The sequence below is a fragment of the Poecilia reticulata genome, linkage group LG21 (assembly GCF_000633615.1).
Source record: "Poecilia reticulata strain Guanapo linkage group LG21, Guppy_female_1.0+MT, whole genome shotgun sequence".
Classification (NCBI taxonomy): Eukaryota; Metazoa; Chordata; class Actinopteri; order Cyprinodontiformes; family Poeciliidae; genus Poecilia; species Poecilia reticulata.
The window spans coordinates 17,702,244-17,730,181 of NC_024351.1; the positions used below are offsets into that span (position 1 = coordinate 17,702,244).

Here is a 27,938-nt window from a genome sequence, read left to right on the forward strand (position 1 = left end):
ATCTCTGAAATAAGATCAGAGTTGACAGAATTTAGAGTTTTTATATCCTGACCGCACGTAGCCCTCTGTAAAACATGGTGGTGGCGGCATCATGCTATGTGGACGCACTTCTTCAGCAGGGACAAGCAAGACAAAAAACGGGGAGAAAAAAATTATTTCAAAAGACTGAGATGGAGATTCACCTTTCATCAGGACAACAAACCTAAATATACAATGCAAGCTACAATGTCTCCATTAAAATTTAAACATATTTTAGTGTTTAAAATATGTTTAAACACTAGCCCATGTAATAACGGGCTAGTCAAAGTTCCCGGACCTTCTCCATTAAGTTGAACTAAGTTTGAGTGAGTTTGGAAAGTACCAGCAAACATTTTTAATGGGCAAACAAGTACGGAAATACCGCAAAAAGACCAGCAAGAACATTTTTTGAAAAATCAATACGTGAAAGTTTGTGTTTGCAACCTTACACGGCGGGGAGGGGGGAGTTCAAGACATGCGAGTAATTTTGAAGGGCACCGTGCTCATAAGAGCAAGCAAGAAAATGTAAACAGACGCCGAGCTCGGCGTGAAGGAAAATGTCATTTCATCCGTCTCCAAAGGGGAATATTTGCATATGATTACATGTCTTGGTGTTTAACATTTAGCGAGTTGCAGAAAAATAACTACTTAGCTGAAGTGTGTCAATTAACCGCATTATGCGACTGTTTGTGTACACGAATCTCATTTAGAATTTGACCCCGCGTCCGTGCGCCGCGGCTCGGCGAATTACCAAATACAGAGCGTCGGGCAGACAGCGGGCTGAAGAGCCTCAGGCGCCACCGCCATCTCCACCACAAACTGCACTAAAAACTGACTTGCTCCATCAAGCACCAGTGGGCTGCCCTGCACATTTCTATTGTGCGGGTTTGTATTCTCAGAGATATTAATTGACAGATTTTCAGAAAAGAGAGCGAACATGCTGAAACCCACCGAGTCGACGTGAACTGGCTTGCACTCCGCTTGCAAGCGAGGGTGTGTGTGTTTCTTTTTCACCCCCAAACATATTTCTTTATTTAATAAATAATAATAATGAATAAAAAATAAAAGCACACACAAAAAAAAAAAAAAGTCAATGTCTTCCAGTGGAGGCAACATTATTATGATCAATTCTGTCCAGTCAGAACCGGCGTGGCTAAACAAATATTGACCGAGAGCAGTTTAACAGAGTATCTTATGAAACAGAGCTTTTTAATAAACCAACAACAATTTTTTTATTTTTTATTTTATTTTTTTTTTAAGAGCAGTGCTTTCTCTTTTCTTGCATAATTAAAGTTCTTACCCCTCTTTTTGCGCGCCTCTTTAATCTCTTCACACATTCGGTCGAACTCGGGATCCAGCTCAGCTGCAAAAATAGCATGGGCTGTGTCCTTTAGGCTGCACGCTCTGTGCCTGATCACCTTGTCTGAGGAGAAAAGGGACAGCGAGAAAAATGTTGGCGTTAGAAACACAGCATACATCCTACCAGCTGCGCTCAAAATAATAGCAGTCCAACATCACTACCTACAACGATCACTCTCCTGGGTAGAAATACTGTTTCTACATGGCAAGTGACTACTTGGTAGGTGTAGAGTAATAATACAAAGTGTGTTGTTGATTCTGTGCAACTAAAGCTTTAATTATAGTGGTGCGAGTTCAAAGCAATACCAGAAAGAAGTACAAAACATTAAAAACTATTTGTAAAAACGTTGTTTGGCAACATTAAATATGAATTTCTGATAAAAAAAAAGAAAAAGAAATCCTAAACATTCAAGCTTTTCCCAGTAAGTATAGTAAATATTGGAGTTGATTATCTTTTTCCTCACTGTATGTAGGCTGTTAAAGCTGCACTATGTAACTTTTATTAACAAAAATGTTTTTTTTTGTTTTTTTTTTACATATTTGCTGAAACTGTCACTATGTCCAGACAGTATAGTATGAGGCAAAACAAAAAACAAACAAACAAAAAAAAACAAAAAGAATCAAGTTTCTCTGCTTTCTATTGCCATCTGCAGAAATATACAGCTCAGTCAGAAACAACCAATAACAGCCAGTGGGAGGGGTCTTAGCACTGTCAATCATGCTTCTGTACATGCTGCTACATCTAGTTCCCCAGACCAGAGTCTGACATGAATGCTCAGGCTAGTTAGCATGGCCACAGATGATGGCGGATAAACAGTTTTCTTATACGGGCAAATTATTTCTCTGCCGTTAGCGCATTTAGCAGCCCATACACATGCCTGGTTGACAGCGCTAAGACCTTCCCACTGGCTCTAATCAGTCTTTTCTGTCTGCTTTCCTGCAGATGGCAATGGGAGCAATAAGTGCAGATGGAGGAGCCTGATCTTTTCACAATTTATCCGTCTCACACTATACTGTCACAACAAAGTGGCTGTTTAAAAGAAATACGCATATGAAAAAAAAACATTTATAAAAGTTACACACTGCAGCTTTTTTTATTCATTTACTTTTACTTCATTATTGGACGTTGAATAGAGTCTGTGGCCTCCTGAGTGCATTTGTGTGTAGAGAAGTAAAAGCCGTGAAAGGGATTTTGACCTTTACTCGCTTTTTTTCAAAACGCACTACATCCATCTAAATACATTTGAAAGTAGCTTCTTTCTCCTTCCTGCATTCCTCTTTCTTCAAGACCACAGCGGCATTTACTCCGCAGTTAGTCATGCATGTAAGGCAAATAATCAATTGCGATCTCGCCCCTCTTTCTACTGTGTGTGTGAGAATGGAGCTTAAAGTGTTTTCTCACAGCTTTAAAAAGAGGGTGAAGCTTTCTTTTCTTTTTTTTTTTTAAACTATATTAAACAGAAGCCCAGATATCACCACTTCACACAGACGAATACATCTTCACAAAGTCCAACGCAAACAATAAGAATCTTTTCAAAATATACACTCATTACCTCTAAATCAACTCCTGAGCTTCGCTTTCCTCTATACATCAGCAACCGCATCATTAAATGCTCTTCCTTTGCTTGTGCATCGACAGAGCGGGGTGGGGGGAGAATGAAGACGGAGCTGGAGACACAGGCTTAGGCGTAGCCACAGTAAACAGGCAGTTTCTCATTACTGCAGGCGGTAGGAGAACAGTTCAGGCATAACGGGACAAAGGAGGTCACAATCTGCCAACTTCTGCAGTCTAATTGGAAGACAGTTGCTTAATTGCAATGTGGCTGAGCGCGTGCCCTTCTCCCACTGCCGGCACATGCGGGCGCGTATGCGCTGCGCGCGAGTGTGTTTTTAAGGGCAAAAACGCCTGCCGGTGGAGGAGATGTCAGAGGCCAGGTGCGATGCCGAGAGCTCATCAGTACCCTTCTGAGCGCCAGCTAACCTCCACGTCTACAACAGACAAGGAGGCAGAGACAAACAGCGCCGCCGCTAATGTGTTTCAGCACGCTAACAGGATTTTTCTTTTTTTTTTTTTCCATTTTATTTTTTATTCATCACCGCTTCCCTCCAGCAGCCAAGCTGTATTTGTGACACCCAAGACTCATTGTGCAGAGAGCAAAGACGTCCCCTATTTTATTGTGGAGTACTCTTTTTTTATTTTTCTCCAAGGTGGGGAAGTAAAAGGAAAAAAGTTTTTTTCAAACTTTCCACTAAGTTGGCGTGAAGTACGAGAAGAAGCAGAAAACCATGGTGGAATGATTTTTTTTATTTTTTTAACCAGCACTTTGAAACCTGATGTCAGATCTGCCCCACGCCCTAATTGTGGAGAATGTGGGCCTTATTCCCTGGACGTTGAGAAAACGAAGAAGCTTTATTGTTTTGGGTTTTTTTGTTTTATTTTTATTTCTCCATTTATTTAAAACATACCATTTGTATTTTCTCCCTTTACTGTATCGCTTATTCTCACACAAATGACCCAGGCTCTCTCCAGCATGAACAGAAGATTCTCTTCTAAGATAAAAGATACTGCAGCAAATTCACTGAGGGGCAGATGTACGACGACTACAATGTTACATGCGTACTGATAAAAAAAAACCCATAAAAAACACACAATATATTCAATATTGTTCAGATTACAGAAGTTACAACAACCAATATGTACCGTTAAATCTAGATGAGGCTACAATAAATAATTTATTTTTTTTTTTATTAAAGCAAGTTGTCAGATTTATTGAAGTATAACAGAAGTCGGACGAAAATGAGGTGTTAATATTCAAGCAAATGGAGATGGAATCTGTCTTTATTATATCAGCTGATGCCAGGAAGAATAGCTGATGCTCATGGGGATGTAAATGAACATAAACTCACGTTTTGTTAAAAAAAAAAAAAAATAAAATAATTACCAACCAATCTAAAGTGGGAAACCTACCGTGATAGAGTTAGAGTGCTTTCTAATAAATTTGGATATCATCAAAAACATATTTCATTCATAATTATGTAGACTCAAAGACTATTTTAACTCAATTTTGATGATTATGGATTAGAGCTGATATTGTTTTGTTTTTGCATAGCATGAAAGGTTTTGTTGTCGTCGAGTTATAAAGGAAGCCCAGATTGCTTTGGTTGCAGTTTTTAGTTCTCCTGCATTTCCATGTCAGGCGTCTCTCATCCTCTTCTCGACAACACTCCACAGACTCTGTTTCGAATTAAGATCAGCAGCTTTGTGTAAATCGACTCTTGGCAGGAGGAAGATGGAATCGAACCCACAACTTTATGATCATGAGACGATTCGTTCAACTGAGCAACGGTCGCCCCGGCGTCTCCTTGTTTGCATCTCCCACCATCGTTTCCTTACCATTAATTTGCACTCTGAGCAGCCAGCTTCTTTGGTAATTACAGACTCTTTCTGTCTGAACAGTGTCCCCAGTGATTGTGTGGGAAATTACATTTTCTGGATTGAAACTCTCGTTTGAATCGTTTCTAAATGACATTCTAATTTAATGCGGCACAGCTCTATGTTGGGCTCCTGTATCCGGTAGCAACCAGCCTTACTGTCTGCGCAATTTACCCTCGAATGTACGGCTGCTGTGTAATATAAACACTGTTCTAGATCATTTTAAACATGAGAAGAGAACATAGAAATAATAAATGTGGTGCATTCAAGTGCATTATTGCAGACAACAAGACTGGCTTAAAAAGACTAGCTTGTGAGCTACAAAAGCCATTTTAAGATCACTAAAAAAGGTGCTCAGATGAGGACAAAGATGCAGTAAAAAAGAAGGAAAAAAAAGTCCAAGATATGCAATTAAAGTGTCAAGCAGCCTTCCTTAACTACAAGGCTTGAATTACACTGTGGAAAAGCTATCAGCAGGGGGTTTACACGCTGCTCTTCATTTGAATTTTCAAAAAGGAAAAAGTAATTTTAGTGTCTGGGAGCCGTGGCCGTGAGTCGGCGCGGCCTGGTGGGATATTCTGATGGGATCGGTCTTAAACAAAAACAGGAGAATTTCACAGTATTGCATTTATGACTTTTTAAAAAAAATAAAAACATCTCTTTTTCTGTTTTAAATAGGAAAACAGACCATGTAAACAGTCAAAATCCATGCTTATCTTAAAATGAAATGCCCCAGAATGCTGTGTGGTTCTGGATCAAAGTCCAATTACATTATTGACTATTATTAATAATTATTGAATAATATATTCTGTCAGACTCAGGTGTATTACCTATTGATATTAGTCACATGTTTATTGCAATATATATCATTATTCATTCATTCTCCAGCAATACTACAGTACTTTTCAAAACTATTCCCTACCCTTTGAACTGGTCCAAAGGGTAGGTAGACCATATAACTGGTCTGTTATATAAGATTTTTATTTTGAAAACAAAACTGTTGTAAATAGTATCACCTAAATGTGAAAAATTTCAAGCAGCGTCACTAAATCATATGACCAGACTAAAATTTAAAATAGCTTTATAATGAAATTTGTCAACATTATTAGACATAACTGCCTATACATTTCTGTATATAAATCAGATCTCTTTACTTCTTCAAACAAAGCTGAATACACGGCCATAAACCGGCACTGAATACTAATGAAATTGTATGGTGTAGTGGTAAAAACGGTGGCTGGTTTATGGAGGTTTTTAGTTCGTAATGGAATCCGTCCGGGAATCGTTTCCCGACCTATGGACCCCGAACTCTCACTCTGCCCACTGAAAACTAAATAAAGCACTAAAAACACAAAAAAAAAACAAAAAAAAAACACTAAGTAAAAGCCACCCACAACACAAGTCTACTGGAAACGAGAGAGTGTGCACACGGTTTGCTTCCTTACCTCCAGGATCCTTGTCGGGATTGTACTCTAAAGCGTTGCTGCTGATGAGGTCAATGTCCACCAGGAAGTCCTTGGCCGTCAAGTACTGATGGGTGTCGATCTTGGTCATGACAGTGGATAGGTCCATGGGCTGCCTGATCACCTCCAGGTAGTCCGACACCTGACAAGCATACGTAACGGGTCGTGTTGGCCAAAGACAGGAAAGCGACATGACCTTTCTCGAGAACCGGTCCCAGTTTTACCTCCTCGATGTCGACCGGCTTGCTAAAAATGCTGAACCGTTTGTCGGTGGCCAGGCGCTTTGTCACGTCCCTGAGAAAGAGCCTGAGCTCCCGTAACGTGTTGTCTTCCTGTTCAGCTAGGCGGCGCTGTTCCTCCTCCGACAGGACCCGAGGGGCCGGCGTCTCTGCCACAGCTAGCACCTCTTCGCACCTCCCTGCAAAAACAGAGGAGAATAAATGACGCTAGACTTTTCTGATCAACTTTTAAAACGTTAGATTTAACCAGGCTATAGCCAAAGGCATACGCAGGGTTCACCTTTAAGACTTACATTTTCTAAAAATCCACAGTTAACTGGTTTAAATTGTAAATGCAAACGTTCACATTTGAAACGGCGGTCAGGCTTTAAATATTGAACCAGAGAGAAAGGAGACTGTAGAAAGATGGACAGTAGCGATGAGCCGACAGATGAAGGGCAGATGGAGGGCGATCCAAACGGCGATTGAAGGATGATGTGACAGACAGATGAATAGTTTGCATTTTAAAGTAAACCGGATTCTCAATCACTCCATAATTACAGTAAAAGTCCCTGTTCGACCCACTTTAGTTAAACTTTGGGTGGTTTGTCTAGAAAGTCCAGTTTGTTTGCGGAAATGTGAATGCGTAACTGAACTCTGGTGCAGATCAAAAAAATAAACTCAGGTCCGCCTAAAAACCCAGGTTTTGGTTTGGTTAAAGTGAACTCTGGAGAAGTTCGAATGCATAAATGCCAAGTGAACCAGAGACCGTTCTAAAAGCAGGAAACGGACAATAGTGCAGGGCATTCTGGGTAAATACACCAAAACAAATTTATGTGTCTAGTGGAAGAAACAGCTTGTTTTTTTTTTTGGTTGGTTTTTTTTATACCAAGGATAAAAGAGAAATCGTACAACTGCTAAAATCTGACGCCATTCCAGTTTTGTTTACATTTTGTGAAGAAGTAAGTTGCGCTCATGTCTTCTTCATTTCATTTACTTCAGTGTTTTTCTTTGTTTGACACAGTGCAGTGTGAAAGCTGAAAATGTAACAAAACGCAACAAATATTGTACCTGTGGCTCCTGATCGAAACAAATCTAGCAAACCAAACCATCAGGTGTGAAAACACCCTAAATCTAACCTGAGGGGGGGGGGAGGAATAATTTTAAAAGGATTTCAGACGAACTGAAGAAGAAAAAAAAATGCCACATGTACATTTTACAAACACTAATTTTGAAATTCACTGAGGAACATCCCCCGGCCAGTGGCACAGTGATAGAGAATTTTAAACACATATCACCCCCCCACCCCCTTCCCCTCTCCCTAAGATACGAACGCTTGCCCAAGGCGCCTGCCGGCATCGTTAGGACAAGACTTCTGCCCCTACGGGCGTTTCACTCAGTAGCAGCAGTCCTGATTCTAATTACGGCTAATCGCAACTGGGCCGTCTCTCAGCAATTCCATGCCATGCTTTTTCTTTTTTTTTATTCTGTTTGCCTCTCCTGTGGAGGTCAGACAGCTGCCTCAGTGAGGCAGGGACCCCTGCAGAGCACAGAGCAGGTAAGGCTGGGTAACCCTGCTTTGTGTCAGTGTGGAACTGGCAGAAGAAGACAGGCCACCATTTCCATTTGAAAGCCTAGTAGGACATTGCTCTGTAAGTGAACTGAAACAGAGATGTGAGGGAGCAGTGGGATAACGATGGATGGTCACCGGAAAAGCGGAAAAGCCCGATTCTGATGCAAATGGGAAGCAGACATGTCTACATCCTAGAGAAATAATAGCCCGACAAATCGAGTTAAAGCAAAGATATAAGACACAAAACCACATCAAGTCGAACAGCTTTCACTCTACAAACGGCCACAAATAAAACTGCAAAATATAAAACAGAACTGGAAGTAAGGAAAAGGCCAACAGTGCCCTCCAAGACCGACAGCGAAGATCAGCTGCATCCGTCTGGCCTGGCATGAGATAAAAAACATCAAGTACCTGAGTTCCTGGGTCGGGGAGGAGGTCTGGCTGCCTGGACCAGCAGCAAATCAGAGAAAAAGCTCCTCCTCTCCTGATCTCCTGGAGGGCACAGCAGTACCACCTCCCCATAGGTCCTCTGAAATATACTTTTTACCTGTAATAAACACAGACAAACACAGAGAGTAGTGTTTTTACTGGGAAAGCAAAACAGGGTTCTGGTACTGCATTAAGTCGTAACTTAGTCATTTCTTTGTATACCAACAGCAGTTCACTGGCTGCTACGTATTTTTAGTGTGAAAAGCATTACAAGCTTAACGGAAACCACAATGCAAATTAAACTGGAGCAGAACAGGATATGTACTCAGGTCGTGACCTTCAGATGCCAATTATCAGGTCGTTTCTGCGACAGATTTCCCCTCTGTACACCGAATGATCAGTGCTGTAACTCTGCACCACTAAGGTTCCGTCATGTTGACCTCAAAAATACATTTTCATGAATGAGTTGCGACGAGTCCTGCAAGTTTTTGTGACTGAGCACAGCAAACCGGACTTTTGACGAAAACATGAAACAGTTTAGTCCGTGTAAGAAATGCAACAGAAAAATGCCCAATAAAAACCAACGATTCAAAAGGTTTTTTAAAAACACCCTTCCGTTCCTCTGAACGGCCAAAACATTTGCCGTCTAAACAGATTTGTTACTTGAATACAGAGAGACGGCAGCCTTTTCCAATTCTATTCCTATCAAACTCTAAGAGCAAAAAAAAAAAAAAAGAGTTCATATTTCAAGTATAAGAAAAGCACAGCTGAATCAGTGCCAAATCGTGTAAATTATGCATAAGACATTCAAAAAGTGTTCTCCACACTGCAGGTAGGTATTTTACTCATGATAAAAGGCTGCAGGGGGCAGACAGAGGAAAGATAGAAATGTGTGAATATATAAATGGATGAGAGAGAGAAAGAGAGAGAGCACAAGAGAGAGTTTAAGCTAAAAAATAAATTGTCATTTCTGTCTGTTTTTAAAGGAAAACAGGGCAGAATCTCAAACCGTTGGAAACATGCATAGCTTATTAAAAAAAGAAAGCTATGCATTAGAATTACTCAACATTTCACTGAGGCAAAATCCACCTCAGTGCTGGCAGACATTTTCATCAGAAAAACTAAATCTGATACATATTTTTTGGAATTATATTCAAACTTTTTTCTCTTCAAATTATTTATGTTTTTGTCTCTCTCTTTTTTTTTTTTTTTTGCAATGCTTAGAACTGCAAGAAGGGTGCATTTGTTTCTGCGGAGTTCCCAAGAACAAGCCGCGACGGTTCCAACACTAACATTAACCAATAACACTCCTAGAGAGCGTGAAACTGTAAATCCATCCCAACTTGCACCGTGCGCCTCCAGCTGGGGGTTACGTTCGCCTTCAAAATATTTCAGAGTATTAAGTTTTCACTTGGAAATCATCTTCTAAATGAAAAAGCAGAGAAAAAGGGACGGAAACAAAAAGAAACTTGATTTACACAAGGGGTCGTTTTCTCACCTCCCAGTTCAATTCGGTGATAAGAGCTCAAGGTAACTCCTCCCCAGAGGCTGCTGCTGCTGCTGACTAAGCACCAACTTTCTCCCCCCACCCCATCTGTTATTCTCATCGATCCTCACCGGGATTCGTGGCATGTTTGTTCTCACCATCCTGCTGTTTGTCTATTTTTTTCTCTTTTTTTTTTTTTGCCCTCTGGAGGTAAGGTAGAAAAGATAAAATAGCAGCAGAGGATTAAAAAAAAAAAAAAAAGACGGCAAGAGGAATCAGAGACGGTTGTAGTGTGTGCAGCACACAGCGGGCAGGTGTTTTCATCATCATAGAAAGCTGCAGGGGTGACAGCAACAGAATCATGCAAAGCAAAGACATGTTGATACTGAGGATTGAGATGAAGTTGCAAAGAAAGTTGCTGAAAGTGGCAACGAAAGAAAGGTGCAGAAAAAGTAGGTTTTTTTTTTTGTTTTTTATTCCACTGGCACAATCAATTTTACTGGAGGGTATTATTCGTTTAGAATGCTGCTAAAGCATGAATTTGAATTGGTTTGTTGCTGTCCCTCTGGATGGCTCCAGACTAACTTTTTATTCCTTATGTGTTTGACTGGCTTAGGGTCTGTTGCGTTCTTCACCGTCTGATTGGTTTTTGCGCCACAATACGGACCTACTGTGCGTCTGTCGTTGAACCAATGATGGACTTTCAGTGTCAGTTCCCCCCTCCCCCCTCAAATGATCGGTCACTCAAGTTTTTTTTTTTAGTCCCACCACTGAGAAATTAGTTCACATGAGACCCAATTCATTATCCAAAAACTGCTTTACTTACTAAAGAAGTAAAATGCCAGCAAAGCGTATCAAAAAATTCTCAATCTGCAGGTTTTTACATATGGAAACTGAGATTGCTAATGTAAAAGGGTTTCTTGGCATCTGCGCTCCTTTGTTGACATGTTTTGCTGCTGAGAGACCAACCCAGGGACGATTCATTTTAATGTTAATTTAATTAGTACATTTTAAGAGTGGTAGATTCCATGCATCATTTCCAGGTTGTTGTTTTTTTTTGGTTTTTGTTTTTTTGGCCTTTAACATCACAGATCCTCTTTCAGACATGACTAAGTATTAGTCATGTGACTTCAGAATCTCAGAAAACATCCGAGTTGGGGTTTTTTTCCTTACAAATTTCTGAAGAATATCAGAATTTTGATAATTTTTTATCACAGAAAAAAAAAATCTGTTTTTTTTTTATATATATATAAATGTGACATTGATCTAATGGTATACAGAAGTTTTTGGAGAAATGCTCTCGTGTTTAGTCAGTTTTGTTGGTTTGTTTCATCTCCACTGTAGATGTTGCTGCTATAAAAATTAATTTGTCAGAGGTTTTTTTTTTTTGTTTGTTTTTCTTTTGGATTTTTTTTTTAGATAATTTAACAATAGGTAGTAAACAATTGTAAACACAGAAATAAGGCAGCGAGAACGACATCTCTTCTCGAGTTGCAGCAAGAGGCGAAGGACTTCAGTGAAGCTATCGCACAGTCCAGCACTTTCTGTATTGCCGTGTGCAAACCGCAAGTGTGTCAGGCACTGACAGCTGACGGTGAGTGAAGAGAAAGCTACTTGTTTGAAACCAAAACACAGTGTGCTTGTTAGGGGTTGGATTTCATGCCCCCTGGGCCCAGCAATTCCTTCATGACCGTAATCAATCAGACTTCGCTGTACGCCTTGCAGAGATGCTGCAACAGTTTGCGCTTTGCAGAAAGTGCGTGGACCTGGAGTGTTCTCCATTACTGCCTTCTCAAAACTTTTTTTCCTCCCCTTCCGCCACCCTCCACCCCGTACCTCTCTCATTTGATTTTATTTGCCTTTCAAGCCATATATTGGCTTACCGTTATTGAGTAGTATGCATTCCCCAACACTGACTCTACAGAGCTCTGAAAATGTGAAGAGAGTCAGAACCAAAAAACATAAAAATAAATAAAAACCGATCCCATGGAGGCATGTTTTTGGCAGAAAAAATTGAGACCAGAAACACAGGAGGGATTATATGTTCTAACTTAAAAATAGATGAAAATTCACAAGAAAAAAAAAATTTCTGGGAGAAAGTTTCTAGGCTGAGTAAGATGCATTTCTCTAGCCTTCTTCTGAGACCAAGCCACAAAAAAAAACACAAAGCTACTTGATCTGGACATCTGAAAACTATCAGATTTGTTTCAAAACATCTCCAACTCCCTTCACACAACTCTGCAAGCTGAAGAAAAAAAATGAATTCCATTTGTTCTGATTTCTGATAACTCTGCAAAACATTGTAGCATCTAAATGTTTAAATGTATTCTGAATAAAGCGGACAGCTATTTTTTTTTTTTACCTAATGTGGGGGGGGAAAAAAAAAAAAAGGGCAGCGGAGAGAGTGAAAACAAACAAAATTATCCTGCATTTTAACCAAGATGTCTACTTGGACAAACGGTGTTTTCGATGACACCCTGAGATATAGCCACCGTTTATTTATGCTGCGAGTGAGAGAGACTTTCAGCAGATAACAGGAAGGCTGACTGCAGAACCTCAAATGTGTTATGTTTTATTCATTTGAGCCTTCAACCTCTCCCTGTCAGGGAACATGCAGGATTTGGAAATGACGGCTGTCTTTTGGGAAATCTCCACGGTAAGGATTTACATTCTCCAGGGAGAAGACACAGGAAAAAGTTGTTTTCCAAAAGCTGGTTGATAATATAAGAAGGTAATGACGGCTTGAAATGTCAACTCCTTGTTAAGTCTTTGTTTTAAAACAGCAAAATGCTTATTTAGGGCAACTACGCTCAAAGAAATACGGTGTGATGTTTCCCCCTCGCATCTAATTTAAATAGTTAACGCTTATGGCAGAAAGACATGAAAACATTTATTTCCTTTTCCATCTTCTTCAATTAAACTTATTAAAGGAGGAGTTGAATTCTGAGACGTAAATCTCCATGTTACATTCTACTCTTCTTAAAGTGACGCAGCAAAAACTTGAATTCTTCTTCTATTGCATTGTAGCTTTGATTTTCATGTAGAGAAGAACTGATCCAATACTATCATCTGTATCGGCCCCAATACTGAAAAAAATTCTAGATTGGATATTGGTGACAATGTGCTGAATCCGTAAGGACAGATCTATTCAGTTCAATTCTATGCTTTATAATATCATGCTTTATTATCTATGTTACATTACATTTAGAATTCCTAATTGTTCTTCCTGAACCACTTGAAGGGTTTGTTGACGTTTATTTTTCCCATAATTGACCAAGGTAGTCAACCTGCTGTTTCCGTCAGCCTCGGTTTCTTTATTATTTGTTTCCCATTGGCTGTTATGCTCCTAATTACACTGACTGAACAAATTAAAGTTGTTTTAACATGTCTGACCAAGCTTGAGAAGCTTTTGGTGCATTTCAGTGAGCCGTACTGGTGCAGAGTTATTAAATACATTTGTAATTCAGTACATTTATATATGGGTTTTTAAAAGAAAAAATGTATTAAGTCAATTCAGCGCCGTTTCTTTGTATTGGATCGATACAAGCTGATACTAAATCTCAAATGTTGGTATCGGAAGTGAAAAAAAGGAATCTGCGCATCCCTTGTTTCATGAACCTTCTTAAGGGAAATAAGAAAGAAAAGAGACAAATCTACCCGACAGATATTTACCTTCTACAAGCTTCTGATCATGTATGACTTACAAAGCAAAAACACCTAAAAGTGCTAAAAATACAACACCGTGTCTCTCCAGCTGCAGCTACCGCATCACGATTCATGTTTTTTCATTTTATTGCGCTGCAACAGAAACGAAGCTCTGTCTGAGCAGAATGGACAGCTGCTCAGGGAAGCAGGGCGGCCACAGAGCTGGACCCCGGCCTGTAGAGTCCGTTTGGTTCTGGAGGGACGCTGCCCGCTTCCCTGCTGCGGTTTGGAGCTGAGGAAGCAGCTGTCACTGTGTTCTCGATGCTGGAGTGTAAAACAATCAAAATGGCCATTTTGGTTCAAAACATAATCCACCGAGGCGTGTCGACGAGAGAAACATGTCCACAGTGGAACTGCTGCAATCCTCGATTTATTGGGTTAAAAAAAAAGAAGAAAAAAAAAAAGGAAAATTGCTGAAAAGCAAAATTCAGAAAGTTCTGCAGCCCTCAAATCAATGATGATTTCAAGTATTAAATATTCCAGTTTTACGCTCAAAAAGAAAAAAACAGGATGTAGAAACACTTGCATCATAGCACTGCTGTGCTCATCTAACCTTTAAAAACTCTAGACCGAATGTTGATTTTCACTAAACAGCCTGAAGTTTAATTGAGAATTTTAAATCAGCAGCAGTTGCTGATTATATACAAACACTATTATTTTAATTATAATAAATTACTTATGCTTGGCTGGGTATGGATGCAAAATGACTGAAGAATTATTGTGCCAACGTGAGAGCCAGCAGAAAAACAACCAGGCTGACGAAAAATATGCCGAAGTATAAAAGAGAAGCAGAGTTTGGACATCATTAGGGTGCTGGATATAGACTAAAAAAACTCTTCAAGAAGATTTTTAATGATGCAATAATTGCTCGCCGAAGTATTTCGAGCATAATGACAGTTTGCGTACTGATAGGACATTCAGTCTGATGGATGGAGTCTCACTGTCTAACTTTTTGCACTGGTGAGCCTAGAGTTCGTAAAAGACAAAACACCGACTAAAACATGTTCGCATGATGGAGAACTAGGACCATTCTGATAAAAAATAAAATAAAATAAATATCATTATGAGAATAAAATCATAAAATTACAATAATAAAGTCAAAATATTACGAGAACAAAGTCAAAATGATATGAGAGCAGAGTAAAGTCACAGTATTTTGAGAATAAAGTCCTAACTTTATAGCTATTCCCGTAATGCTACAACTTTAATATTGTATTATTTTGACTTTGTTTTGTAATATTAAAACTTTAATCTTGTAATTCTATAACTTTATGCTCGTAATTTCATTTTTTAAAATTCTTTTCTTAGTGTGGCCCTAAAGCTCCATCATATGTTCAAACTTCCAAGAATCCAAAGAAGAAACATTATTTTCTACATAAGGCTTAGACAAACCATCCCCAAATAAATGCTTTCAGATCAAGTTTTAGATTAGATTTGTCTGCATCTATAAAACCAAAATCTTACTGAAATATTTCAATCATAATAAAAAAAATGGACATTGCAAAAAGTTCAAAAGAAGCATAAAAAGAGCCATAAAAAATACAAAAAAATAAAAGTTAAAACTAGAACTGGGAGGTTTATGATTGAAACGCCCTCAATGCTTATTGGTCAAAAACATAAAGAATCTTCCCGACTGCCTACGTTAGCTTGGACAAGGATTCGCCAAAACACCAGGCGCACAGGAACGCACTGCGACAAAAACAGATGGGAGGCCTCCAGCCTGCCTGAGGTTTTCTATACAGAGAAGGTGGCTTAGGGTCAAGACTTCAGGCTGTCAAACCTCAGACCTAATTAAACCCCTTCTGTTGCCTGACCAGAGATGACCTTGTGCCTTTTTATGACATTTTAAACCTTTTCTGCAATTTTTCCTTGCTTGTTCAACTTTTTGGATTTGGCCAAATAATTATGTACGTTCAAAACCAAGTTGATTTTTAGACTAAAAACATATACCTCCTCTGACAGCTTGGAGTACTGAGTCTCGGCGGTTGCGAGGATGAGGACCGGGCTGAAGGAGGGCACATCGTTCAGCAGGGTGAGGAAGGTGCTCTTCACAGTGTCGCTCACCGTGTCCCACCACTCTGAGATATGAGGCATGTACACCACGCTGGGAACACTTCGACGGGCCTCACGGAAAACCTACAAACAGAGAAACAAAGCTGAAGTCCGTCGAGGCTAAATGTCAACAAACTGAACAAAACAATAACTATTTTCCAGGTCGAGATTGTTTTTTTTTTTTTGTTTTTTTTTTTTTACCTGAGCGCAGGACTCCTCCGGCGTCTTGGCGCTGACGGAGTACAAGGTGGGCAAGTCCAGGCGGTGCACTGGTAGCTTGTCCAGGTGGTGGAGCAAGGCAGGAGCCAAGTGGGAGCTTTGTCCAGAACCCGGGGCCCCTGCCAGCAGCAGGCGGGGCCGGTACGCTGTGGGCTGCTGGAGTGAAGAGCTGCAAACAACATGACATTGTAGAGTTTTCTGCAGGAACTCAGGAAAACAGAGCAACCTGCTGCAGGCGTTTAGATTTTTGTTGGGTTTTTTTTTACTAATCAAAAGTATTTACACGTCTTCAATAGGGTCTCACGATTATCATGTATCGTGAGAAATTTGTTTGATACATCGTCTTGATAAATTTCAGTTATTGATGATCAAAAATATGTAAACTGACAGTATGATTGGAAATGTTACATTTGCCATTTTCTCGACTTTTTGCATCAAATAAGTAACTTGAAAATATGCGCGTTTCGATTTCTTGTGCTTAAGCCTCTCATAACTTGCCGTTTAAGATTTAAACTTCATGTCTTTTCACATAAAGCGGGAAACTCAAACGATAAACACAAAAATATCTCGAGACATTCCGAAACATGCCACACTGCTTGTTTTTAAGTCAGGAGAATAAACAAACTTCTTTCTTGTCAGTGCAGCTTTGACTGCTCACGACAATTACAGCAGATGTCCGGTTTAAAAAAAACAAAAAACAAAAAGCAAATAAAGATGCATTAACAGAGTGGTTCTCGTCAAACTCACGAGGAGAAGTGGAGAAAGGGTCTGTGCATTGCAGAAGAGAAGAGGTGACTCTTTGGGGATGCAGAAGGCGGAACTTCGTAAATGGAGGCGGAGCCATCCTCATTGTCGTCGTCGCTGTAAAAGTCCTCTTCAAGCAGTTGATTGTCGCCGGCTGTCATAGAGAAGAACACTGCTTAAAGAACCGTTTGTGTGCAGGAAACACGCTTTTATAAGCCACAAGTTTGCTTCTACAGGCGCTTTTTATTAGAAATGCTCTAACTTTGACATTAACAAAGACCTTTAATTAACAGGAGAGTCGACAGACACAAAGATTCTCGAAAAGCAAACTCTACGCAAGGCATTTGTGCCATTTTTAGGGCTGAAGCGATTAACTGGATGAATTGATTATTGAAATCGTCAACTAATTAAGTAAACGATTAACGCATCTAAGATAAAAACACTTCTGTCTGTAAATATATTTAAGCTCCACCCGGCTCACTGAAGGAATGCCACGTTATTGCATTTTAGGCAATAAAATGCTCACTTTCTTACTTAAAAAGAAATTCATATCAAGATTTATTCATGTTCAAAATGGGCAATTAATGTTACAGCAAGTACAACAACTAAAAGACAAAGTATCAAAAGTTAAAAATAATGACAAAAATAAAATTAATAAAACATACCAAAAATGCATCAAATGTAAATTAATACATAATGGGATGAGTACAGCCAGCTGACATCAGTGATGTATGGAACAGAAATACACCAACAATCAGATGCGAGTCCTGTACCTTGTCCCGATATTAAAAAGAGAAATTGCTGTAGGAACAAAGCAGTGCTTGTACCTGTTACTAAATGATTGAATTATTTGTTTATTTTTCATTGCATTTCTTATATTGTATAAAAAAGGATTCAATGAAAAATAAGTAGAATGTGCCAAACTTTTTTTCATCCGACAATCGATTCATTGTCTGAATAATCAATGACGAAAATAATCGGCAGTTGCAGCCGTAGCCATATTTTGGCGCAACAAGTTCAACTTCCTGAAGAAACGACTCCCAGCTGGTGAAGTTTTCCATTAAGCCTAATTATGCTGTAAATGCCCCTTTGTGGACATGGGGCAGGGGGTTGGAGGGTTGAGAGTTACTGTGCTCACACAATGATGAGGTTTTCGGTCTCCACGGCACCACCTTTAGAGGGAAGTGAGGCGAACGCGCGCACAATATGATCAGAGTGGGAGGGCGATACAAAGAGCTGTGGTAATAAGGTTGGGAAAACGGAGATAATCAAATCCAACAACACGCCGACGGGAAACCCAACCGACGACTGAGATGGGCGGCAGGAGAAAACGAGGCGCTTCAGGAGGAGGAGGAGCAGCAGCGCAGCGGCAAAAAAAAATCTGGCCCGTTCTTACCGTGCAGGTTGTCCCTGTCAGTACACTGAGCGTGGGGGAAGACTCTGAGAAGAGTTGTCAGCACCGAGGAGAAGGAGCAGCCCAACAGGGGCATGAGGGTGGGGGACAGGGCCCGGCCCGAGGGAGCCAGGGCCCTCTGGGAGGCCGGGACGATCGTCCTCATCGCCTTGCTGAAGTCGCCGGGCCCCAGGACGATGGACGCCACGTCCAGCTTCAGTTTGACACTGCTGCCGTAGATCTGCGGGTATCGGCGGCGCAACGCCATCAAGGCTGCCTCTGTGCAAAGTGCTTTGATGTCAGCACCACAGTAGCCTGGAAGAAAAGGCGCATAAACAGTCAATTATTCCCTCTCCCTCTCGTATTTTGGCTTGATTATACCCCCTGACTGCTCCAGCGTCAGTTTGATAAAATTCTATAATGCGCTCTGCAGATCTCTGTGTTAACCCTGGGCGTTTTTATATTGGCATCGGCACTTCAGACGACACACTGCTTCGTGTTTCTGCGTGACTCTTACCGACACATTTTTCTGCAAGTTCATTCAGAAATGGCTCAGACAGTTTGGGGTCCCAGTCCCGTGTGTGAATCTCCAGGATCTGCTTTCTGGCCTTAAGTCAGAAAAAAATAAAATAAAACAGCAGCAATGATTAAATACAGCAAAACAAAGCAAATCCATCTTAATGTCAAAAAGTAAAAACATCTCCTAATGACCGACAAATGCACAGCAGCATCAAACATAAAATTTAGGGAGGCATGACACGGTTTAAAGACAAAATAACCCCAAACTAGAGAAAGAGTTATGTTTTTGAATTATAGAAATATCTACTCCAGTGATTCTCAAAGCAGCAGAAAATATTTTTTAGCAAGTTTCGTCCCGGCAGGGTGTAGTGGAACCAGACGGAAAACATCAAGTGAGCTCAGTTATCAACAAGTTATATGAAAACAGAGAGGAAGATGGTAAACGTATACATGAAATTAGTATTATTTTGGCTAATTTTGAAATCAGCATTGTTCAAATGATCGCATTTGAACTTAAAATGTGAACTGTTGTAAAAAAAAAAAAAAAAAAAATCAACATTTTTCTTATTAATTCTTGTTGAACCTTTAGTTTAAATGAATGTATTAAAGTAAAGTTCAATAATTAGGGTAAGAAAAATGTTCACTTTAAAAAAAAAAATGTAAACAAATAAAATTAGCAATAAAATGTCCAACAATCTCAGGAACAAGAACAAAAGAAGAGATATAAATGACAAAATGTGATAAAATCACAAAATTGAAACAAATTTACTAAAGAAATTAAAATACATATTAAGATGTTGTAACAATAAAACCCAAGTACAAATTATTTCTGTTCCCACACAAAAACTAACCGACTCATCCGCTCCTTTTTCTGCCAATTTCATACTGGTTGACTTTACAAAACAGGGGTACAAGCACGCATCATTTGCCAAAATCTAACAGCATGAACGCAATTTGGAACGCCTCAAAATAATTACAAGAACAATCTTCTTTTCAATCTTCTTTTTTTTGTCTATCCCTTTGTAGCTGAATCATAAGTTCCAAGAAACTGCAGAGGCCTAATGAAGACTCTGAAATGCTGAATTACACATCTTGTGTGCTTCCTCCCCCATTTGAGAAAACATCCGAGTACAAATAAATGTGCAATCATCATTTTAAAGCATCCAAAGTTTTTTTTTGCTGCAGCCTCACCTTCTTGTCTGGCAAGTTGAAGAGAAACTCCCGGTCAAAGCGTCCAGGCCTCCTGAGTGCCGGGTCGATAGAGTCGAGTCTGTTTGTAGCACCAACGACGACTATCTCCCCGCGACTGTCCAGGCCGTCCATTAAGGCCAGGAGGGTGGACACAATAGAACTGTGAACGGGGAAGAAATCAAGGAAAAATATTTTAATGCAGATTATCATAGTTTTCGATGGGAAATGAAACTCGGCTAAAATCTGTAATGAGAGGTCAAACCTTAAAAAAAAAAACAAAAAAAAAACACAAAAAAAAACACACACGCACACTAGAAACTTGCCACAAAACTGAGTGGTACATTTCTAATTTAAGGAAGTTTTTTAGTAAATTTGGCTGTAAATGACAATGACAAACTAAACAAATCGTTTTGCATTATTCCCCCACTGCACTCAAATGGTTCAGTAAAGAAAATAATGACGCCGCTCATTAAAATCTTTGACGGATGCAGACAATTCATGTCGTCTTATATTCAGATTCAGATTTATTAAAATTATGAATTAATGTTACAGTAAGCATGTTAATCTAAAAAGACAAAAAAGCTAAAAAGTATCAAAAGCTAAAAAGTAAAAAAATATATAAATAAATAAATAAAATGTATCAAGGAATGTGGTACCGAGTCGTAAAACTAAACAAAAAACTACAAACTAAACAAAAACTACTAACTGCTTGCTTTACCTGTGTATCTGGTCTTGCCTGCTGGAGCGAACCGGAGCCAAACCATCGATCTCATCGAAGAAAATAATTGATGGCCTCATCAGGTAAGCCTTGGGGGAAAAAATAAAAATAAAAAAAAAATCACACACAACAAAAAGGAGAAACTTTAGTACATATTTTACACAATGAAACATTGTTAAATAGTTGGGGGGCAGGGGTGGGGGGTTTGTGTGTATTGTACTGAGGTTTGGTTTTTCTCAACAGCAGAAATTAATTCATGTGATAACATCCAGACAGTCGGCTAAACGAGACTGCTGTGTTGTTGCTGGTCCATCTGAAATCACAGTACAGAAATGTAACCGACCTGATCAAAGAGGAGGCGTAGCTGCCGTTCTGATTCTCCGACCCATTTGCTGAGGCAGTCGGCTCCTTTCCTCATGAAAAAAGCGACTTTCCTTTCTCCCTGACTGCACTCGTTGGCAAGAGCCCGCGCAACCAGGGTCTTTCCTGTTCCTGGGGGTCCGTAAAACAAACACCCTCTAAAAAAAAAAAAAAAGAAAAGAAAGAAAAAAGGTGGAAAGAATACAAATTATTGTAGCTTTTTTATTTTATAAATCTACTTCAGTTTTATAAACTCCCTCCTCTGAGTTCATTTCATCAAAAAATAATGACTGAGCAATTCTTTTTTTTTTGAGTTCCTCTCACCTGGGAGGCTGAATCTTAAATTTTTCAAAGACCTCAGGATAAAGCAGAGGGAACACCACCATCTCCTTTAGTGACTGGATGTGATTGCTGAGGCCGCCCACACTGTCGAACCTCACCTAAGAAAAAGACAAATATACATATTGCAACACATGGAAAAGTGGAAGGAAAATGACATATAGCTTTAAAATAAAAAATGTTTTTAATGCAAATATTTCACCCACATTTTGTCGTGTGTCGAATTTTACTATAGAAAAAACAGAAGATGTAAAAACTGAAACTTCTTCCTTCATCTTCCCATAAAACTGACATTTTCTCTCCTCATTGAAGTAAAGCTTCCCACAGTCTCATGCTGCCACCACCGTGTGTTATAATGGGCACGGAGTGAGACGTAGAGTTCGTTTTTGTCTACAGAGTTTGCATGTCATGCGTAGACATTTTTATTTCATTAGAGAGCAAGCGTTTCCAAGAGGCCTGAAACTATATGCACATGTATTCGTTTTCCATGTATTGTTTTCCTTTCACTTCCCAATAATGTGGCCTATCACATGAAAAGTCAGGTTTGTGGCTGTACAATGACAAAATGTGAACAAAGTCTGGCTAAGAATGCCATTAGAAGACTCTGCACACCTCAGCTCATCTAAACGTCCACATTAAAGCCGAGTTTGGCTCGTTAGTATTTCCACTCACCGAATTATCAAGGCTCATGGGGTCCACATCAGCCAAGCTGGTGCCCACTTTAACTCTGTCCCGCAGCACGCCGCTGGACAAGCTGTCAGGCGTCAGGTTTATGGGTAAACATCTGTCGAGATAAATTGCCTGTTATAAGTTTGTTTCTTTTTTACCTACGTGGGAAAAATGTAACTAAAAAAAAACCGATCTGCTTGAAAGACAATTAGAGGGGAAAACAAAACTTGAAATAAAATTTTAATGTTCCCGAATTAGTTTACACTGATTATAGCCGTGGTTTGAAATATAACACGAACAAAAAAAACAAAAAAACAGCGATCAAAAACTCCAGCCTTTGACACAAAGTGTTTTTGTTACGCTAAAATGAAAAACCACGGTACAGAGAAACGAAGATAAAAAGCTATGAAGAAGAACGCGATGGTGGACACCTGTTCCTGGCCCGAGTCATGCTCTTGCTTTTCCTTCGCTCAAAGCGTTCTTCATCAGATGATGAGGTGGTGTCACTGCTGTGGATGGCATGTTTCTTCACTCTGGAAAAATACAACAAACCTCATCTAAAACCGCTTCACATGCAGGAGTTTTATTCGTTTTAATGATACGCTGCTAAATACATTGATCTTATATTGGAAATAAATCCCAGCCCACCTAATATGGCTTCTTCTTGCTGGGGATCTGTGGGTGTCAAAAAGCGACGGGTTGCTCTGTTTTCTGTTCACAGGCTCTGAGAAGGCAAACACAACGCGACCGCCGGTTAGACAACAAACCAGCGAGGCGACCAAAAATGAAAAAGCCGAGGTTCGAAAACGCGAGAGACTAAGTACCAATCGGTGGCGCTTCGTATCTTTGCACCGTCTTCCGCTGTCTCAGGTTGTACGGCCTGTCGTTTTCCTCCCCCGCCTCCTCAGCTTCATCCCCTTCATCGTCTTCGTCGTCATCCTCTGCGTCGTCCTCCTCCTCCTCTTCTTCGCCGTTCGACTCTGAAAGCAAGTAGTGATGCTTACGAACTTCAAATAAGACTCAAATGTGAGAATGCAGTGCCAGTAACTCCAAAAGACAAAGCAGCGAAAAGAGGGAGATTCCTCCTTATTGACATTTTATGAGCAAAATCCAAAATGAAGCTGCTGCTGCTGATTGCCTTTGCTAAATCACACAGACCAAACATGGCAACAAAGCAAAAGTGAAACCTGCTTCCACTGCCAGTACCATGCCTCTTTGGGGTACAAGCAGATCTAGTCGAATCAAAGCATCACAAAACAAAGGTTTTCCAACATTTGCACGGACAAAGCCTCCGTTACTTTTAAATTGATACGATAGTAGAATTTTAGGACACAAAAGCTATTAAATTAGAAACAAGATTTATAGATAAGACAAGGTTCTGTAAGTCCTGTAACAAAATACTGCCAGACATTGCAACTAGCTAATGTTGCTAAATACTAATTTTTTATTCAAAATCTATCCATCCATCCATTTTCTTTACACCCTTTGTCCCTTAGTGGGGTCGGGAGGGTTGCTGGTGCCTATCTCCAGCTAAAGTTCCGGGCGAGAGGCGGGGTCACCCTGGACAGGTCGCCAGTCTGTCGCGGGGCATTCAAAATCTAAAAATATCTAAAATATTTTTTTTGCAATGCCCACTTTGAGGCCTGTTGACATGACGCTGAACTTAGCATCTGATTCAAGGTAAGGAATTTGGACTGAATTTAACCAGCTCTAGATGAGAATCTAAAACCTCTTACTCTAAGATGAAATTACGTTATGCCAGTTCTGGGTCCGTTCTGCTTTATGTGAGAAAACCAGTGATGCCCCACTCAGAATTTTGTGGGAAATTTAAAAGTTTTGATCCGCCGATGCCACTAGAAGATTTAATTTCTGGTCTCAACAAGTCAGAAACAAAGCGGTTTCCATTTTGAAAAGATTCGTACATTTTTGACTGCATTTATCCATGCCTCGCTGGTTCTGAAAGTAGCCAACTTTGACAATTCTTCATTTCTTAACATTCACAGTGAAGACTGCTGCTGCCGTCACAATTTTGGCTCTGTCGTCTTTTATGCGTCGCTTCCATTGAGTGCTACTTTGTTTTTATTGTATATAAAAAAATGTTAAAAAGCGGCGCATAAAACTTTCATGCCTTTAATACAGGGCTTAAAATTTGCAATATTTCGAGAAGCAAAGCTTTGGATGTACCTTCTGTCCCTTCTTCCTCCTCCTCTTCTTCCTCATCCTTGCTCATGACTTTGTGGTGCGCAGGCATGTTGAAAGTGCTCCTACGCATCGATTTCCGGCGCTTCACCCGAGAATACATGTCCATATTTTCCTGAAAGAAGCAAAATAAATAAATAAATAAAAATAAAATCAATAAGTGCAGCCACGTGTGTTCACGTTACAGTCTCGGTTTGTGCTTTTTCTTTTTTTTTTGGTTGTTGCTGTGAGCTCCGCTCACCTCCTCCGTTTCTCCGTTCCACATGCGAAGTCGCTCCAGCTCACGATTCTGCCTGATGCTGGTGATGTTGTCCATTTCCTGCAGAACGGCCTCGGCGGTGCTTCACACAGGCAGACAGAAGCAAACGGTGAATGGCAAACACTAAGCATATTATAGGGCTTAAATACAGCAAATATCCCAGCCCTGAACTCAAAAGTTTTATTTCATGTTCTAAGTTTCTCATTCTTCACACGACACACAATGTGTTTGCGTCGTTATCGTTTATGGCTTCTCCGTTGTCTGACGCAAAGATTTGCAAAAGGCAAAAGTACAATTTCCAGCTACCTGTTGACCAGCTGGTCGAACAGCAGGCTCTGATTGAGGTGCTGGAACTGGCTCTTCCTCACCCGGCAGCTCCTCTTCAGCTCCACGTGGCCGTTCATTCGGGAGTGATCAGCCCCTCCGCTCTCATCGCTCCTGTGATTCCTTTGCGCTGCAGCGTCGAAAGATTCAAAAGATTTGTTTGTTTTCGTTATTTGATTTTCTTTTTTTTTTTTTTTTCAATCCACGAAGCCAAAGAAAGAAAAGAAACAGAATTACCGTGTCCATTTTGCATTATGCGAGAAGACAGCCTGGAAAAAGAACACATAATAAAAAAAGTATGAGATCTGTTGAAGATTGGGAGGGAGGAAGGGGAGTAATAAAAATAATAATTTGTGTTCTCGCTTTTAGGAGTTTTAACAAAAAGCCGGTTGGACGTTAAGTTGAAAATTAATTCACAATAAACAAATCCGAGCCACTGACCGGGTGCGGTAGGTTGGCAAGCCCCAGCTGACCCTCTGGCCCTTTGCCTGAGGGGACGGCGAAGTGTCACTGGAGCTTGGCTCGGAGGCCGTCTGCCGGCGCGTTCGTTTGGCAGGGGGTGCCAACCGTGGGCTGTTGGGACTGCTCGCATCACTGCTGGGCTCCTTCTGTTGTGCAAACACAGAGAAAAAAAGAAAGTTGAGCAGGAAGCGAAGGAGAGAGCACAAGACTTGGAAGAACAACTTCAGGCAAAAGGGCTTAGAAAAGGAAGAATGCCAATTGTGTTGTCCTCACAAGTGACAAGTGTGTAGCTAGACAGCAATCGAACAACTGAAGTTCTTTTGCAAATTGATTTATTGTAGTTGAAACAACAGGGAGGTAAAAAAAATACATTACAAGGTAAAAAACTTGCTACATTCAAAGTGGTTTTGTAACTGAAATGTAACAGAAAGAGAGATACATTACTAACCAGTATTCTTTACATTTTATGAACCAAAGAAAAAAAAAAAAAAAAAAAACATTAAAATGTCTCAGTGTCATCTGATACTTACAAAACCAAAAGTTTTCAAAGGTAAAAATCGCAACAAGTCCATTGAGAGTGTTTGTGTGCTGGTTAATTTCTCCAAACTGCCTAAATTCTGGTTGACAAGGTAACCAGAGAAATATGAGCCAAAGACAGTTTGCTGCCTAGAGCGCTCACTCGGTCATGTTTCAGCAAAAACAACATGGCAAAAATTGTTTACAACACACGTGCCACACACTGATCAAATTTCAAACCCAATATATTTAAACCATTCTCAGCATGAATTCAGTCATACAATTTGCCAACTGTGTACTAATTTGTCAACTTGCTGATGTAACTTGTTTCAACTCAAAGTAGATATATGTCGCACTCCCTGCTTAATATAATCACTTTACAGCATTACAAAAGCCAACACAACCTACTCAAACATATCAGGTCATTTAACATGAAGGAAGTTTGACTCCGTCTCTGCAAGCAAAATAATAATAATCTCTGAAACTGGTCCAAGTAACAATTTATCAGTCACATCTTATATAGTTCATACTTTCTTATCTCTGCTGGGAAATGTTACATTAGTAGCCCCACGGGCCGTTCGTTCCTGCTGGCACTGGTGTCCTTGACCAGGACTACGTCTTCTCCCCTGGCATCAGGTCTGGTTTCAGTCCACTTTGCATGACTTTGAACGGTGGACAAATATTCTTTTCACCTTTTCCAAAAGGTATCAGCAAAGTGTTTAACATTCTTCTGTTTTTTTTTTTTTGTTCTTCTTCTTTATTTTCCCCCCAATCAATTGTCCTGGTGAAAACTTCTCAAATGGAGCAGAACCATCATTCACTCTCCATGTTGGTAACATTGCTTGTGTGAGCTGAACTGGACTGTCCGACATCCAGCACTACGGACAGCTCCTTTACTTATGCGTCTCCCTTGATGAGCCACTTGTTCGTTGAAGTGACAAAAAGTAGTGTAGCAGTAAGAGAGTGTTTCTCGCCGTCTGAGCTTGCCTCTTGTTGCATGAGTTCGACCAAGGGATTCAGCTTTTTGAGTGCGTTACGTGTTCATCCGTTTCTTCTGTAAGATTTTTTCAACGTCTCTCATTGTAGGCATCTTGTTGGGTAGCTTTAATGACGATTACTTTGGCTTGTGAGTTTTTGGCTGTTTGGTGTCTCACTGAAAAGCTCCCATCCTGTTAGTCCGGGTGGTGGCATGTTGGTATTTGAGGGTTTTCAAGATTTTGCAAAGTGTCGTTCTATGACACCCAGAAACAGATGCACCCTTAGCCTCCGTCTTTCAGAGGATAAGGGTACTTCTCAGTCTCCTTCACCAAAAACCAGTTCTCTTAGCAATGTTTAGCCCCGACTTATTATGGGAGCAACAAAGCCTAAAGGGCCATAGAGACTATTGACTGTTAACAACATTGCCCTACATGTGAATGGTTTGGTTTCGCTTCTTACATAAGTGAAGTTATCAGGTAGTAGGATCCAACAGAGTCTTATGCTTCTCTAAACAGAGAGAGAGAGTCTTTTTAAGTCCTTAGCAGGATGCTCAGTATCGAAAGTTTGATGCTACTTTGTGAAGTTGCAGGATACAAACTTGTTTTGTGTTCTTGCAAGCAGTTCAGTTAATTCCTCTGGTGTAGCAACCGATGTCACCAACATTCAACCGATGCTCAATGAACCATCTTGTGTTCTTGTTCATCTTGTTGTGATGCTCTTCTTATACAGTAAATGGCAACAGCAAATGATTATTTCCAAACATGAGGACTTCCATTCTAAACTTGGCTATGGTTTTAGAAATGTCAGTGTCCTCACACTACAAATAAGAAACAAAAAAAATCTATGTGGTCTTTATGCACAATAAAGCGATGCATTTGCTGTACATTAGCCATCTGGGGTATGGGCTCTTTACAAAAGCACTCAGCACTCCTGACAGAAAGTTGCTCAAATCAGGTCCACTAATAAGCTTTTGGTTAAGGAATGTTTCATTTTCCATTTGAATGTAAAAGGACCTGCATTTCTTCTGGCTTCTGTGTGGTATACGCAGATTGTGTGAAGACACCAATGTCCTTTATTAACAGATAGGGGTGGAGTAAGCTCTGCTTGATAATTATTTAACATCTTTTGCATGAATTGGACGTAAAAGATCTTTCATTTTTGGTTTCTTGGAGAGTAGAGACATCTTAGTGCTTGCTGTCAGTTGGGGAGCGAAAGGGTAGATGTGCAAGACAACTGTTCTCTTGGTTTTGATAAACTTCATTGTGGCTTGCTTGTCATCAGTAGACAATTTGGACCTTGTCTGCAGTTGTGA

The 27,938-nt window shown here is 40.1% G+C and overlaps 1 protein-coding gene across 1 annotated transcript in view; it reads right to left on the bottom strand.

Annotated features, from left to right (window-relative positions):
- The window catches only part of atad2b (ATPase family AAA domain containing 2B), an 86,358-nt gene that overhangs the window by 55,535 nt on the left and 2,885 nt on the right, over positions 1 to 27,938 (bottom strand). The window contains exons 2-23 of the mRNA XM_008398289.2: positions 25,112 to 25,278; positions 24,908 to 24,939; positions 24,653 to 24,800; positions 24,329 to 24,428; positions 24,073 to 24,202; positions 22,713 to 22,868; positions 22,537 to 22,612; positions 22,320 to 22,421; positions 21,892 to 22,003; positions 21,205 to 21,320; positions 20,864 to 21,038; positions 20,521 to 20,609; positions 19,803 to 19,962; positions 18,610 to 18,700; positions 18,096 to 18,407; positions 16,703 to 16,853; positions 15,938 to 16,124; positions 15,635 to 15,820; positions 8,476 to 8,611; positions 6,498 to 6,691; positions 6,256 to 6,415; positions 1,319 to 1,441 (exon numbers count right to left, since the gene is read on the bottom strand). Of these exons, the coding sequence (XP_008396511.1) occupies positions 1,319 to 1,441; positions 6,256 to 6,415; positions 6,498 to 6,691; positions 8,476 to 8,611; positions 15,635 to 15,820; positions 15,938 to 16,124; positions 16,703 to 16,853; positions 18,096 to 18,407; positions 18,610 to 18,700; positions 19,803 to 19,962; positions 20,521 to 20,609; positions 20,864 to 21,038; positions 21,205 to 21,320; positions 21,892 to 22,003; positions 22,320 to 22,421; positions 22,537 to 22,612; positions 22,713 to 22,868; positions 24,073 to 24,202; positions 24,329 to 24,428; positions 24,653 to 24,800; positions 24,908 to 24,939; positions 25,112 to 25,278 (3,103 nt within the window). The remainder of the gene's footprint in view (positions 1 to 1,318; positions 1,442 to 6,255; positions 6,416 to 6,497; positions 6,692 to 8,475; positions 8,612 to 15,634; positions 15,821 to 15,937; positions 16,125 to 16,702; positions 16,854 to 18,095; positions 18,408 to 18,609; positions 18,701 to 19,802; positions 19,963 to 20,520; positions 20,610 to 20,863; positions 21,039 to 21,204; positions 21,321 to 21,891; positions 22,004 to 22,319; positions 22,422 to 22,536; positions 22,613 to 22,712; positions 22,869 to 24,072; positions 24,203 to 24,328; positions 24,429 to 24,652; positions 24,801 to 24,907; positions 24,940 to 25,111; positions 25,279 to 27,938) is intronic.